Source organism: Danio aesculapii, chromosome 22 (assembly GCF_903798145.1).
Source record: "Danio aesculapii chromosome 22, fDanAes4.1, whole genome shotgun sequence".
Taxonomy (NCBI): domain Eukaryota; kingdom Metazoa; phylum Chordata; class Actinopteri; order Cypriniformes; family Danionidae; genus Danio; species Danio aesculapii.
In genome coordinates this window covers 18,397,069-18,413,485 of record NC_079456.1, presented here as the reverse complement: position 1 = coordinate 18,413,485, position 16,417 = coordinate 18,397,069, and the positions used below count along the sequence as shown (strand labels likewise).

At 33.5% G+C, this 16,417-nt stretch overlaps 1 protein-coding gene across 1 annotated transcript in view; it reads left to right on the top strand.

Moving 5' to 3' along the window:
* si:ch73-63e15.2 (protein strawberry notch homolog 2) overlaps window positions 1-16,417 on the top strand; it is a 90,188-nt gene that overhangs the window by 12,783 nt on the left and 60,988 nt on the right. The window contains exons 2-3 of the mRNA XM_056447403.1: window positions 6,534-6,699; window positions 12,634-12,713. Of these exons, the coding sequence (XP_056303378.1) occupies window positions 6,598-6,699; window positions 12,634-12,713 (182 nt within the window). The 5' untranslated portion in view covers window positions 6,534-6,597. The remainder of the gene's footprint in view (window positions 1-6,533; window positions 6,700-12,633; window positions 12,714-16,417) is intronic.

Below are 16,417 nucleotides of genomic sequence, written 5' to 3'. Positions count from 1 at the left end.
CAGTAAAGGACCCTCTATATCATAAGCTAAGTGTCAGCCCACGATTCAGCAAACATCTGAAAAACAAATCACTTATACACCAACATTCAATCATGGTCTGGACCTGAACAGTGCAGTGGCTTATTTACATCCACAGAAAAGACAGTTCTCCAAAGATATCTTTTCAAGTTGTAAAGAAATCGGTGTGTTTGAAACTAATGAAGACAGCAGAAGTCAGGGATTTATTTGAATTATTTAGCCGGACATGTTTACTGTTCTAAAATATTTTAAATGTTTATTAAAAAAATATATATTGTGTTCAATGGGGGAAAATGTTGTAGTTTTTTTACTCAGACATTTAAAAATGACATATTTTAGAGCAGTAATCACAAAACCGTGATGTTTTTCTCCAAGGTTACCATACCGTCAGAATCTTATACCGGCCCATGCCTAGTTTTGTGTATTGTCCATTGCTCAGTTAGTTCTCAAACTCTTTTCATACTTTTTTTCTTCATCAAGCAATCTCTGATCAGTTGTTTTGGTCTGGATCCAAGTCAGATTGCTGTGTTCATGAATGCTTAAAAACATGAGTATCAAAACTGGACCACTGACCTACAGAGTTGAGCTATAACCCTATTTAAATACACCTGAGCTAGCTGATAGTGATCTTAAATCCACACTAGAGTTTGATCATGGGATTTTCAGGGGAAATTCTGTCAGACGGTGATGCAAAAAGTGGCGGGATAAAAACATGATGCAAAACTGATAAACTGAGGGATTGCTCAATACTTCACATTTCTTTACAGAGAGGTCATGTGTTTATCTTCTATTGGTTTCACACATTCACGTGACAAGAATTTGTAGGTTAGACTTGAAGTTTGAAACACAGCGAAACACAAAACATGTTGCATGAGCTTGCGTTTACAGTCTGTCACGCTTGTATGCGTTTAAATGGAAGTCTATGATGTGATAGTTGTGACCCAGCTTAAGACTCATGAAAGGTCAAGGTCTTAAAAATAACACTCCATTTTTGCAAATAGCATTATTATAAAAGTCTTGTAGGGTTAAACAGTTCTGCTGAAAATTCTGCCAATCTCTTAGCTTAGCTTAGCATAGATAATTGAATCGGGTTAGACCATTAGCATCTCACTCAAAAATGACTAGAGTTTCGATAATTGTCCTATTTAAAGCTTGACTCTTCTGTAGTTACATCGTGTACTAATACTGAGGGAAATTGAAAAGTTGCTATTTTGTTGGCCCATATGGATTTTATGTCAGTCCTAGTACACAATGTACTTAAAGTGGAGTGTTCCTTTAAAGCGGGTATGTTTGAGTGAATTATTGCTGAACATTCATCTTCAGAAGCAGAATTAGACATCAAAATCAAATTAAAGGCGAAAATGCACCTCATGCAACATCCTAGAGACCAACATTTGAAGTAGATCAAAAAAGTTTATGAAAATTGTCTAAAACTGTTGGACAACACTCTTTTGAAGAAGCTTTTAGATCCACTTCAAATTTTGACCACTGTAAATGGGTCAAAATTAAATTTTAAATAAACAATAATACTTAATTGTAATCATGTACTCTTGGAGAATAGCCCCCCTCCTTCTACCTAATTTCAGGATGACACTGATCCAAGAACATCAGAGAACTCCGAGCTGACAAAATCCCTTGTTAAAGCTCACGAGGATGAGCAGCAGAGCGGATTATCAGAGTCACACGTTCCTGGATGACTTCCATACGCTCTTGCTCAGCGTGACGCTTCAGAATGTGAGCGGTGGCCTTAACTAACTCTTGAGGAAAACCCCCTCATGGCGGTCCATACCACACCGCAAACCTGAGGACGTTTTTTTTTTCCTTGACATTATGCATGTTTCCTTTACTTCCCTGAAAAATGAGAGATCCCGCTGTGAGAGATTAAAGGAAACGCGTGAGGCATCCGTCAAGTCTTGCGCTTCAGGCGTACCCGCTGAGGCAACAGTCTCATGGGCTTCTGAGGTCACCAAATAATCTCCTTAACTTTCGCAATTCACACTATCTGCAAGCTTCCAGTGCGATTACCAACTGGGCACATTTTGTCCTGACCTGAAACGTTTTTCTTTTACAATTTTTGGTTTTGGAAGACAAACTCAAGGGTTTACTTCCTTCTTAAATGAATTTGTCCATTACGTCTTGCACCGGGATGACGTTTCATCCTATTTTTAGTTTTTCCCTCTACATCACAGATATATTTACTGAAATACAACACCGCACGTCATGTTTGTGTCACAACAAGCCATTCTACATTAATCAAAAGTAAACTGTATAAATGTTATGACAAAAAGTCACGACAACAAATGCTTTTAAGTTAATTTAGTTCATCAGTTAATCAGTTAATCATCATTTTTTGTATACAAAGTCTGAGAAAATATGTTTAGTCAGTTTGACTGATTTCAGCTGAGATGACTAGACATGTTTATTTGATTCGACACAAAAATTTAAGGCAGGAACAGTTTTTTACAGTGTAAGGTTATTTAAAGTGATAGTTTTCCCAAAAAAGACAATTCTGTCATCTTTACTTGTTTCAAACCTTTATGGGTTACACAAAAGAAGATATTTTGAAAAATGTTGGAGACTTTCATACACTGTAAAAAATGCTGGGTTTCACACAGTTGCTTCATGTTGAATTGAATTGAATTTATTTATTTAACAGGGACGTACACAAAATTACATTACGCTCAAAAAGGAAAGATGCGTTGTGCTAAGTTTTAGCACGATTGCTATTTTCCACCTGCGGTACCGGGACAGGTAAATCTTAAAACAATCAAACAATAGAAAAAATAAATAAATAAATAAAATTAAAATATTATTCATTCAGGCGGCGCAGTGGCGCAGTAGGTAGTGCTGTCGCCTCACTGCAAGAAGGTCGCTGGTGCGAGCCTCGGCTGGGGTAGTCGCTATTTCTGTGTGGAGTTTGCACATTCTCCCTGTGTTCGCGTGGGTTTCCTCAGGGTGCTCCAGTTTCACCCACAAGTCCAAAGACATACAGTACAGGTAAATTTGGTAGGCTAAAATTGTCCGTAGTGTATGTGTGTGTGTGAATGAGAGTGTATGGGTGTTCCCCCCAGTGATGGGTTGCAGCTGGATTTTATTAAAATAAAAATAAAATATTAAAATAATATAGCCAAATTGAAACATACAGACTCAATCACATACAGACTAAACACAAGATCAAACACAACACTCAGTGTGTGTAAATTTGATTTGACAAAAGCCACCTCCTGGTCAGACATCTTGTAGGTTGTGCATGTGATTAATTCTGTTGGAAGAGTATTCCATAGACTTGTGACTCTATAAGAAAAAGACAAAGTTAAGCTAGAGTTTTTGCAAAATTTAAGTGGATTTAACATTAAAACTTTTTAGTTGTTCAAAAAAAAAACAAGAATTGTGTTCATTTTAAATAGTAGTTTTAACAAGTAGCAAAAATTATTTTTTTGGAGTGTAGTTTGTGTTTTTCCTGCTTTATAAGTCAATAGTTACCCGTTTCCAACATTTTTCAAAGTATCTTCTTTTGTTCAACAAATGAAAGAAACTCAAAAAGGTTTGGAACCACTTGAAGGTGAATAATAGTGGGAAAGTGTTCATTTTTAGGTGAATTATTCCTTTTAAGACTTAAACTTTAAATGCTTCCTTCTCATTTTTATACAACCTCCTGGTTTTGCAACATTCATTTTTTGTGTGCTTGGATTGTTATTATCTGGGCTGTTACACCAAATAAGAGCCGTGTGTACGACATTTCTGTGAAAGTCTCTATCCTTGGTGCTTTCTCATCTTTTTTTCCCCCAGTCTTCCAGTAAAGATAATGGTGCTTTACAGGAAGAGGACATTTGGGAACTCAATAGTAATCAGTATTGATTGTCCGTTGTGGCAGGGGGTTGGAGAGATGGACACCTCCTCTTTACTGGGATGCATTGACTGGCCAGATGTATGATGGTGGAAGAAATATGGATGTGTATCCTCTGAGGTTGTTGAGTGTTTCCAAAGACAACATCAAATCAAAATATTGTCTTTGGTGTCATTGTGCACAATATATTAGTGCATGTTTTTGGAGGAAAAAATGCGTTCATAATCTTTTAATCTTAAGCTTTTTGCTGCTTTTATGTTTAATTGATGTAATTGAGACTAGGGCTGCACAAGATATGGTTTCAGCATCGGTATCGCAATGTGATTGTTCGCAATAGTCACATCACAGGATTTATGCAATGTTAAGTTTACATTATAATTTATCATCTGCATGTGTTTTTGATTTCTGGAATTGTGTAATGATTTCAAAAGCATTGAGGCAAAAGAAATTGTACCACTTGTGACTTTAACAACAACTCAGGAAATTGTAAAACACTTTATTTTATGAAGAGGCAAATAGTCAATCATCATCAATTCATCAATTATTGACTAAACACATAAAAATAAACACAATACATGCAAATACAGAAATACACTGCAAATAGCTCAGACAACAAGGAAAATGTGTCGGGACATTTAGAGATTGTTTATTAGATTTTATGGAGATGCAGTCCCACAAAGATATTAAGTCATCTGGTGAAATCATATTCATATCACAATATATATATCGCAAAATTAAATAATATTGCAATGCAAGATTTTTCCAATATTGTGCAGCCCTAATTGAGACTGTGCAGATAGGGAATATAATATTAGCCAATAATATTTGTAAAAAACGCTAAATATGTTGAAAAATATTTAGGCTTTTAAAAAAAAACAGTTCATTTATATGTTGATTTCCAAAATATGTTTTTATTCATGGTTACTACACAATCTCTGTTATTTGATTATGAAATATAAATAAATAAAATGTTAATATTTTTTGTTTCGATTAAAGTTTGAGCAATTTGTTTTAAGTTTTTTTGTTTGTTTGTTTGTTTTTTGGCTTTTTACTTGTTTAGGTTTAGCTAAGAAGCAAACTCATATTCAGTTTTTCCCATATAGGATTGTTAATTTCATTGGTAATTTTGGATATCTGCTTTTGAAATTATTACATATTTATATATTTATTTGTATTTATCTATTTTTTTACTTTTCAACTTCAGTCAGTTTAACACTTAAATTCACACAAATTCACTTTTTATCGCTGTTTTTATTGTCGTTTTTTCATTGTAATAAGTATATCAAGACATTAAATCATGTTTGGTCCCACGCTTATGCGTTCATTTTACATTACGCAGTTAAATGTTACGTTTTATTGCCTGCAGTACACTTAACGACCACTGGTGTTGCTAAAAAGTCATAAATATTTCACGTTTAAAGTTTTTCGTAGATGAAATCCAGTCATTTTGATAGGAGTCCATGCTTATAGGTATTCCATGTGCACAAAAAGCCTTTTGTTATGAAAGTGAAGTTAGACTTTTATTCCGAGTGAAATTAGCGTGAAGTTAGTTTTTATAAACACTTTAAATTAGCACTGTTAAAATGTAATCTTTAGTAAATAATATACAAATGAATATGAATTTCCTCAGGCATTGTTGTGATGCATAAATGCTTTTAGCATTTCAACACGTTAGTACACTATTTACATATTTGTAAATCTGTAAATTAGCAGTTTTCCCTATTTTGTGATTCATGTTTTTATTTTTCCCTATTTATTTCTGCTTTTGAATTGCATTATGGGACCTTGATCTTCCTTCCAAAAACTTTTAACCTTGGAAAAAGTGACTTTTATTATTATTTTTATTAGTTTAAAGTGATATATTTTCTGGGTTGATGTTGTATATTACAGCACACAAACATTGTAATAAGCAGCCAGTACATTTTCTGTTATTTTACAAACTTAATTATCTATATATGATTTATTACACATTTTATTATTTCAAACTACTAAAAAAGTCAATAAAAGTCCCTTTGTTAAACTGTAGAGTTGAATTGTTTAAATCAACAGAGCCCAGATCAAGTTCCCATAATGCAATTCACAACCGAAAATAAATGTCAAACATACAAATAAATGCAGTGTAGATGAGGGATTCTAGAATTTCAATATTAGCCAATCGTCTGCTATCAGACCTAAAAACGAAACTAATTATCATCTTGCTTGAATGTTATCTTTTAACCGTCCTCTGGCACACTTTCAACTTCCTAACAAGAAACACAAGCTTGTTTGCGCTTTGCATTTCTCAGAATTTCCATTGCATAATTGTTGTCCAATCGTGTGAGAAAAAAAATGTTGTTTGTTCTGTTAATCCTCTTAAAAAGTCTCAATTTACTATCTCCACAATACGCTCTATTCAGACATCATTCTCTCCTCACAATGAAGCTCTTTGAGTCCTTTTTTACTCTTCTATGATTTGGAAAAGCGTTCAAGGATTATTTACTTTCATCTTATTCTCCCTCATGTTGTTTCCAAGGCCATTTTGAGTCATTAGATTTGAGTTTACAGTGTTTCTAACAGTATTTCCCAGCAATGAGTCAGTGGTTTGAGTCTTAACACTGTCATATTAATGCTCACCCACTTGTTTTTCCACCAACCAAACGTCCTGTGTCTCCTGTGTTTGTGTGCTCAGGTCATGTTGGGAAGACGTTGACCGGATCGCGGGATTTATCTGACATGTACGAGACTCCAGTCTGATGCCCTCACTCTCCATTCCGCCTGCCATGGACGGGCAGAGCTTCTCTAATTCGGTTGGGCCTCAGCTGGACGCCAGGGGCTTCGTCCTGGCACCTCCAATGGTAACTTTCTTATATACAACCTTGTGTTTTCGTTTAGAATGTAGTTTATTTAGAACGATTCTTATCAAGGTTGGTAAAAGAAACATTTTTTTAAATTTAATTATTAATTAATTAAACATTATTTAAACATTTATTTTTAATTATTTAAAAATGAATGAAATTCACACTAAACTGTAACATTTTAATTTTTTATTTAATACATTTAATTTATTTTTGTTATAAAATTTTTAGTTGATAGTTATTTTTATTTTTATTTTTAGTTTTAGTTGTAAAATAACCAAATGAATTTCAGACATATTTACTTTAATTTTAATACAACACAATACCAATTTTTTACTCTAGAGCATTTAAAAAATCAGCAGTTGGTGTAATCCACTTGTTAAGTGGTGACATGTGGAGTACTATTTCCAGGTCCAAGCCGCTACTCATTTGTATTGAGATCAAATTTTTTTATGGCCATTTTTTAGTCATATCACACATTAAAGTGAATTTTATATAAAATAATGGTGTACAGAACAACATCACAGACATTAATATTTTAACAATTTATAAAAAATGAATCACTCTTTGGCTATCGGATATTAGGCATATAGAGATCGTTATTTTGTAAAGTATTACATCACTTTATAAACGTTTATTATTACCATTTGTTGAGTCTCTTGGACCTGGAAGCCGCTTTGCATAACATCACACTTAACAAGCGGATAACACTCATTCTCAAAAAAAAAATAATAGTAATAATAATAATCTGACCAATTGTTTTCTGAAATAAAAAGCAATATTTATAGAAAAAATATTTTAAATCTTTTATTAGTCTTTTGTATGACAATAAAAATTAGATATCAAAAAAGAGGTAAACAGTAAATATAACTTCCATTGTTAATCCCATCTCTTCATACCAATATTTCTTTTTCATTTTTGAAATTCAGAAGAATTTTTTCAGACTTTTATAGACAAATTATAAACTTTTACAAGTTTTATAAACAAATATAAAATTTTTAATTAAACCCATAAATGATAAAGCCAGAAAATCCAGAAGAACAAAAAAGAATTGATGTGAGCTTTTATTTTTTTACACAGCATACAAATATTCATTTTTTTTTTTTACAGTGGCATTAAATGAAACCTAATAGAACAGATTATTTAAGAATTACCAATATAATCGTTGCTATACATAAGAAGCTTTATTAAGATTGAATAGAATTAGAATGGAATTAAATAATATTATATTTGAATTTAGAACTACTGATTGCTCTTCTAATGGTAGTTCATACATACACTACCTGACAAAAGTCTTGCCGTCGATCTCAGTTGTAAGATTTCTAGATGATCCTTTGGAAAAGTGTCAAAAGGTAGATTTTTCCAAAGAATCATCTGTTGAACTGCATCCCAATCATCACAAATACTGCAGAAGACCTATTGGAACCCACATGGACCCAAGATTCTCACAGAAATCAGTCGAGTTTGATGAAGGAAAACTCATGCGGTTACATTCAGTATGGGGGCGTGCGAGAGATCTGCAGAGTGGATGGCAACATCAACCGCCTGAGGTATCAAGAAATTTGTGCTGTCTATTACATTACAAACCACAGGAGAGGGCAAATTCTTCAGCATGATAGCACTCCGTTTCATACCTCAGCCTTTACATCAAAGTTCCTGCAAGCAAAGTATGTCATGGTGCTTCTGGATTGGCCAGCCCAGTCACCAGACATGAACATTATTGAGCATGTCTAGGGTAAGATGGAGGCATTGAAGATGAATACAAAGGATCTTGATGAACTCTAGGAGTCCTGCAAGAACGCTTTCTTTGCCATTCCAGATGACTTTATTAATAAGTTATACAGAGATGTGTGGATTAAGTCGTTCAAGCTCATGGGAGTCATACACAATATTAATTCTTTTACCACTGCACCATGAATTTATATTCTATACTGTACATTATTTCTGTTAAGTGACAAGACTTTTGTCTAAGCAAAGTCAGACCTTACTGTCCTAATTAAATGATTAAAAATCAAGGCATGATCCTATTTTTTTTTCTTGGTAAAATAAGCCTAATCTAGAGGCATTTGCCTTTCATATAAGCCACTTCTGATACCAAATGACCAACCAGAAGTCAAGTTATTATTTGTTGTTCCTAAAACTGAGATAGACGACAAGACTTTTGTCAGGTAATGTAAAAAATGATTTTGTTATCTCTTAAAATAATTGGTTAGATCTCTATAACTCATTGTTTATATGTAAAAATCTAAAATTAGTGTGTATGGGTGTTTCTCAGTGATGGGTTGCAGCTGGAAGGGCATCCGCTGCATAAAACATATGCTGGATTAGTTGGTGGTTCATTCCGCAGTGGTGACCCCTGATTAATAAAAGGACTAAAATAAAAAGAATATTAATAAAAAGAAAATGAATAAATGAATGAAAAAAATAAAAATCTTTATTTTGAGGGTTTTAAAAATGTTACAAAGTTGTGTTCCTTTAGTAAAACAAAACAATAACAATGTTTAAAAATTTTAAATAGACAAAAAAAAAATCATACGTGGTCCACATTTGATTAGTTTTGGAATTCCCTTGGGAATCGAATCCATACCCTTAACACTTCCAGCATCATGATACTTAGGAAAATATTTCATATATTAGATAGTAAATAAATATATTAAAACTGTTGTTGTTGTTTTTTTTTAATAACTAGATGTCAGCAAAATCTAAGTTACAAATGCTGAATGCTCTTATTTTGTGAGATGAATACAATCAGCACTTATGTTGTGGCGAGACAAGATGCTAAGCTACTGTACCTGGTCCGAGTCATAAAGTTCGCAAGGAGTTTCGTTTTTTCAAAAACTTGGGTCATTGACTCTGATATCTGGCAAAATCTCAAGACTTTGGTGTGTGGGTGACAGAATGACGTCTTTGTGGTCACAGAGTCATTTTAGCAGCAGGAAGACCCGATTCTTCATAAGCGCCGTTGCTTTTTTTACATTTTTCTGTTTGAGTTATATTATATTATATTATATTGCGACATTTTTCAAAGCCAAATTCAAAGAAGAAGATGGTTTAGAGTAGAAAATGGGAGATCAAGAATAAATATTTGGGTAGAGTTGGAGTTTGGTGATGTCATCACGAGCGTAAATAGCGCTTCTGTAAATGAATGGAGTTTCCTGTAGACGCAGAGTTTGGATGAACGACTTGCTATTTTTAAGCAGGCTATATTCAGCTGCGCTCAACCGTTTAAAGGTTATGAATTTTTCATTTCATTCTTTATCTTCTTCTATATGTTGATTTAGTTCAATTCAGCAGTCATTATGAGCTTGTTTTGGCTCACAAGACATTAATAGAATTTTTTAAAGTTTATTTTATTTTATTAAAGAATTATTATTCTTTAGGTATTAGTAAGGAAATGAAAATAAAAATGATGTTGTTATCAGTAATAAAAATTCCTTTGCAGTTGCTGTAAACTTAGATTTTTGTACATGTTTTGGGCATGTGTTTTGTTAATTTATGAACTCGCATAACTGTCAGTACCTTCTGTAAAATATATTTAGCCTTTTCCCCATTTTGCTGACTATTTTATGATTTAATTTTGTTGAATAGTTTTAATAAATGCCTATAGTTCATTGAAGCATGAAAATTTATAATTAATAAATGATTTATTTAAAAAAATATTTCTCATCAATATTTAAATACATGTTTTATTGATCAAAACAAGTCAAATGTTAAGAAAAAGAAACTGATCAGATGAAGAAATAATATGGTTTTCTTTTAAAATAGTTATGACCGCTTTAGTTCTTGCGTATGTATATTGTTCTCTCTCATGTGTATTGTTTTAATATGTGTTATAATGTGTTTTGAGGGTTAAGGACTTTGCACACTGAATTCCGAAATTTTCGTATGCGTATGTGAAAAATTCATCACGTAGTCAAACCTTGCACACTGAGTCCGATGCGTATTAATTAATCCATCGAGAAAAAACGCAAAACATTTTGGATTCAGTTCAAGCAGTGATACTTTGTTCTCCTCTCTTCTCCAAAGTAGAAAAAGAAAGAGGAATAGGCTACATCTTGTGTTCATCCAATACTAAAAGGAGAGTCCAGCTCATTATCAAAGAGCTGTTCTGGATCATCCCTAAATGCAAAGTTTATTTTAGGAAATCAGTGGAATTTTGATACATTGTTCGTAGGGTTGCACGGATTACCAGTACTATGGTAGTATCACGATACTATGGCTCCAAAATACTGGCGGTGCCACTGTAGTTTGTAAATGATAGTATGGTCATTAATAGTTTATCTACAATAGATAATGTTGTATGTAAGTCACTAAAATGGTCACACATTTGCGCAACAATAGATTATTTTATCTGAATAGTCTGTGGAGCCCTTTAAGGTTGCAAAACTGTGTAGAATTCACGCCTTTTATGGTAGCCTGCACATTTTCTAATGCTTTAGTTCGAACGCACATCTGAATCGGTTAATTTCTGTTCCTGTTAAGATGATTTATTAGCTATAACAAATGCGACAATCTCTTTAAAAGATCGACTCACAAAGTAAAATTTTGAATTACTTTGGATTCTTACCTGATAAGACTGAAAAAATATGAAAAAACCCAAAACAGCAACAGGAAACATTGAAACCTCTTCATATAGCCTAATTTTGTTGTAAAAATGCTCCTTTGTAACAAATTTCATTGGTATAATTTGTATCTTTGTTTTAATGTATTTTTGTTGGTCAGTTATCTACAAAATTAACAAAAAAAATGAATACATTTAAGGTGAAGTGGGGTGTAAATAATACTTTTCGGCCTCAAGGGAATTATGACTTACAATTAAGTAGGCACATTTAAACATAAAATATAGCATTTCTGACAATTTACTTTATAATTTGAATAATGAATTACAGTATTGCAATACTACTTTATATCATGATACTTCAGTTGGTATAGTATAGTAAGATTAATTAATGGTATCGCGACAACCCTAATTGCTTGTGATACTTCACACATTCACGCACGTAAACAAATCCTGAACAGATTTCGACAGTACTATAGACATTATAATAGATGGCGGCGGGGTTGACGTAACGGAGCAATGGACCGAAGCAGATTATGAGGCGATTATAATGTCTATGGGCAGTACTTCAAATGTATGGACACACACACACACCTAAAAAAGCAGCAGGGCAGAGGTCAATCATGGGTCAATCATGGGTTTTCAACCGTCTGCCACATTCGGTCCTTATTTTATGCACTGTGTTTGTAATAAAGTTATCTGTAGCTTTAATGACGACATTCTTTATTTAGCTTTTCGCTTTTACGGTGGCTCTGAACTGTCAAAACACCTCTCAAAGCCATTTTTCGGATGCGAAAAATTGAAAAAAATCTAACCGAGTTCAAAATTTTAAATGACGGACTTAAGTTTCGGAGGCAGTGTGTCGATATGATTCTCACAACGTGAGGTCGAATTAATTTTTTTAACGTGCAAAAATGGTGGACAAAAAATTCTGATTCAGTGTGCAATAACCTTTAGTTTCTAGTTATTTATTGTTTGAGTTTTTACATGTAGTTTTTCTAGTAAATTGTAGTAGTAAATGAAAAAAAGCCAAAATTTTACAGTTGTCCTAATAATATGCCTAATAATATGAATAAAAATTTTCAAAATGTGTCAGTGATGTACAAATATCACACTGTAAATACTCATATTTGGGTTGAAGCAAAACCAACCACGCAGTTTTTGTGTGTCTTTAATTATATAAATGAGCTGCTGCTCCACCTTTTACTCCAGAAACAACAAATAAATCAAATACACACAACCTTATGTCAAAAAAAAACCCCACACACATACAGCTACTTTACAGGTCAGAACAGAATAACAAATTTAAAGTCCAGTCTTTCTTTATTATCTGTGAATGTCTAAACCCTCCAAATATTTCACATCCTCTTTTTCAGAGCCACGTGTTTGCCAACAACCCTTGGAGCTTCCCCTATCAGACCTTCAGCTTGCCCTGTCCTGCTCAATCTGAAAACCAGTACGTACCCAGATTTCTCTCTAATCACGGTGCCTGACAAGGATGTTTATCTTGATGTGCTTTCCAACCTGGAACGTCATCATGAAACCAAAACTTTTTTCGCTTGCTTTTGCACAATATTCCAGAGAAGAAGTTTTGTCTTCATAATCTCCTGTCAGATCCAGGGTTAAACCAAGACTTATTGGTCGAAAACTTGTTTGTTAACTGAAATGATACACTCAAAAAATAATGTTTGCTGCATGTTCAAGTTATTTATTTAAAATAAGCTGAAACAACACAATTCTTTAGGGTTTATTTGAGACAACTTAATAGTTTTATGTTTAACTAACTTAAATGTGTGAAAACTAATAAGTTAACTTTATTTCTTCATGTTGTCCCAACTCAAATTTATTTTTACAGCATTTTCTACAGTGTGTAAAATATTCACAATAAAAGAAAACTAAAAGTAAATGAAACTAACCACAAAAACAAACTAAAATAAAGGAATAATTGTTTTTAGAATTTACTCATTCTGATCTGCGGCTGTTTAGAGAAAAACCTTGTAGATGTGTTTTTACAGACAAAACGCGTGTGATAATATACACTGTAAAAAATGTTGGGTTCCACAAAAATCCTTTTTCTCGTTTCAACTCAAATCAATTACGGTAACTTAATGGTTTTTACAATTTTCGGTTGATTGAACATGAAATAATTAAGTTAAAAAACTCAAAAACCATGCTGTACGAGCTCATTTAAAGTAAGTAACTTGAACAAGCAGTAAAAATGTATTTTAAATGTACACAAACATCTTAAACATATAACAAGTGTTCTGTATTTTCTCTATCTGTGAAAAAATATATAAACTAGGCATGTTTAGCTACAAATATTATCTTTAAATAGAATGAAGTTGTTCTGAATTCTTAATAATTTTGACTTTTTAGGGTTATTAGGGTTACCTTTGGTGCTATTTTTGTAAACAGAAAAGAAAATTCGGAATGTTGTGTTTGTGAGTTTCGATAGAGTGGCAGTCAGTGGGGTCCGAACAATATTGAGTAGTTTAGTTGAATAATTTAGTTGTTTATTTGGACATTTTACATGTTATGGTGAACACAAAACAAATTCCTAAGCACTTTTTAAAGTCAGTTTTTAAACCATGTTGTTTTTGGACATCGTTGACTTTGTTCCATCATTTATTTGAACAATTCAGCAATTTTGCTGGATAATCCTAAAGTGTTTTGTTTTGTTTTGTTTTGTTTTGTTTTGTTTTGTTTTGTTTTGTTTTGTTTTGTTTTGTTTTGTTTTGTTTGTTTTGTTTTGTTTTGTTTTGTTTTGTTTTGTTTTGTTTTGTTTTGTTTTGTTTTGTTTTGTTTTGTGTAAAAATGCTGGGTTCCACACAATCTCTTTATCTTGTCTCAACTCAAATCGATTAAGTTAACTTAAGGCTGGCGATTTTTACTTTATTTATTTATTTTTTTAGTAATCCTGAACGGCTCCCATGTCACACTGTAAGATCTCAGCTGTCATAATGTCAGACTAAACAAAAATGAAGAAGCGCTAAACACGAAAGAAAACGCCCCTGGAGTTTGACGTCATTCACCTGTGACACTTTTCACTATCTCACATTCTGAAATGATTCCTCACAGCAAACGTAAACAATTTGTAGCGGCAATTTTGCACACTTCGCGTCTCAATAATGAAACCAGGAAGAAAAAAATTGTTTTGACATTTCCCCGCGGTCATTTGAATTGTTGCGTGGATTGCGTCATCAGATACTGTGCTGCTATTGGTTCTTAGATTGATGTTCATCGCAGCTGTTGTCACACTGCCTGAAATCTTCTGACACTGCCAGAACTTCATCGGTGGAAAAATCTGATTGCAACAGGCACTAAGCGGCTGTCTGTGAACATGTTAAATCACTCTTAAAGTTCACAGATTTTAGCCTAGGATTTCAGGAATCTTTTAGGGTTTCCCAAATTTGTCTCGGATGACAAAATCGTGACTGAAATCTCACAGTGTAAGCAGGGCTTTATTGGTTTTTACAATTTTAAGTTGATTGGATATAAAACAACTAGGTTGTATATAAAAATGAAGTTGGTGTGAATTCTTCATCATTTTGATTTTGATTTGTTTGAGTTGCATTTGTTTGGATTCAGTGTTTGCTCAAAATATTACTGAGAGGTTTTCATGAGAGTTGGTTAAAGCTGTGCAAACACTTATGCTGTTTTGCTCTGGTCAACACTGATCTGTGTTGTGGTAATTCTACAGAGCTATAACTACTAAAACTGAAACTAAATAAATAAACAACATGTTGTTCATGCAATAAAAATGAAACCAAAATAAATGAAAAGACTAACAAAAAGTAAAACTAAGCTGAGATATATAGCAAAACTAATTTAACAATGCAAAACTGTAATAACCTTTGGTTAGATCCTGTCATGTTGAGTTTTGTTTTTGCTTGGCCTCATTGTGGTATGCATTTCCCATTGTTTGCATCAGTTTTTTACTCAGACATGCAGCGGATTACTTATTGTCGCAAATGCCAGATGACGCTGGCTTTAAGAAAAGCTTATATTGTGTCATTTCTACAAGGGAAACCCTTTTGCAAGTCTAGGCCGTGGTTTTCTGTGTTATTTGATGATGAAGGACTGTATTGTGTTTGAAACCTTGATACAGGATGTCACAACGAGTCCCTTCACGTCTCCGTGAGCTGATAAGACGCAGGCGAAAACATCCCTGAAGCTGACGTGACATGTGATAGGTACTTTATCACAAGGCTTGGTCTGTAACTTCAGTCGACGCGGTGAAGCCCTTGACACTGCGTAATGATTTTTCATAGAAATCGGCTTCGTTGAAACGGGCTGGCACAAAAGACTGACTCAGCAGCTTTTGTTCAACACTGTTACATTTAGATTGTCCCATATTTTATTTTAATTACAGACAAAAAAGCTTTCAAAATGTGCCTTTTTTTTTCTTTGTCTCTACAATGAAAGTCAATGGGGTCCAAAATGTGATGACATAGTTCAGTAGATTAGTTTTGGTTGGGGTTTCCCTCCCAACAGTGTTGCATTTGGACCCCACTGACTTTAGTTCAATGGCTTATTTGGATAGTTTATTAGTTTAGTTGGGTTATCCATCACTGACTTCATGTTGAGTCGGATTAACTTCATAGTTGAGTAGTTTTGCTGCAATAATTTAGTTGGATAATCAGAAAAACTAGTTTTTTTGGACCCCATCCTCTCCTTCAATAGATTAGGTGGATAGTTGTGGGTTCTAGCTGGATTATCATTCATATTATTGACCCTTCGCTAAGCCACGCCCTCCTTAGTTACTGTTGCTATGCCTGTCAAGCTTTCGTGCCTGGCACGTCTATTACAATATGTATGCGCCAGTGTCAGACATTGCCAGGGATATAATAAGTCATTTTTGCTAACAGGTAAGATATCCGAGAAAGCCAGACAAAAAAGGACTGTAGCATGCATTACAGGGGTATATTTACAACATAATAGGCAACCGATTAGAAAATTATTATTAAAAATTATTATCAAAATTGAAGCTAGGTTAGCCTAGCCGCCTCATACGCTGACCATTCAACAGCTTAGTTCATGCACAGCAGGAGAGGTGAAATTTAAAAATAATATAATAATAACAAATTAAACCGTTATTTCTCTTTTTTTAGCCAAAAAGCCTAATTGACTAATGTGCAATGAAATATAGCGTTAATAATC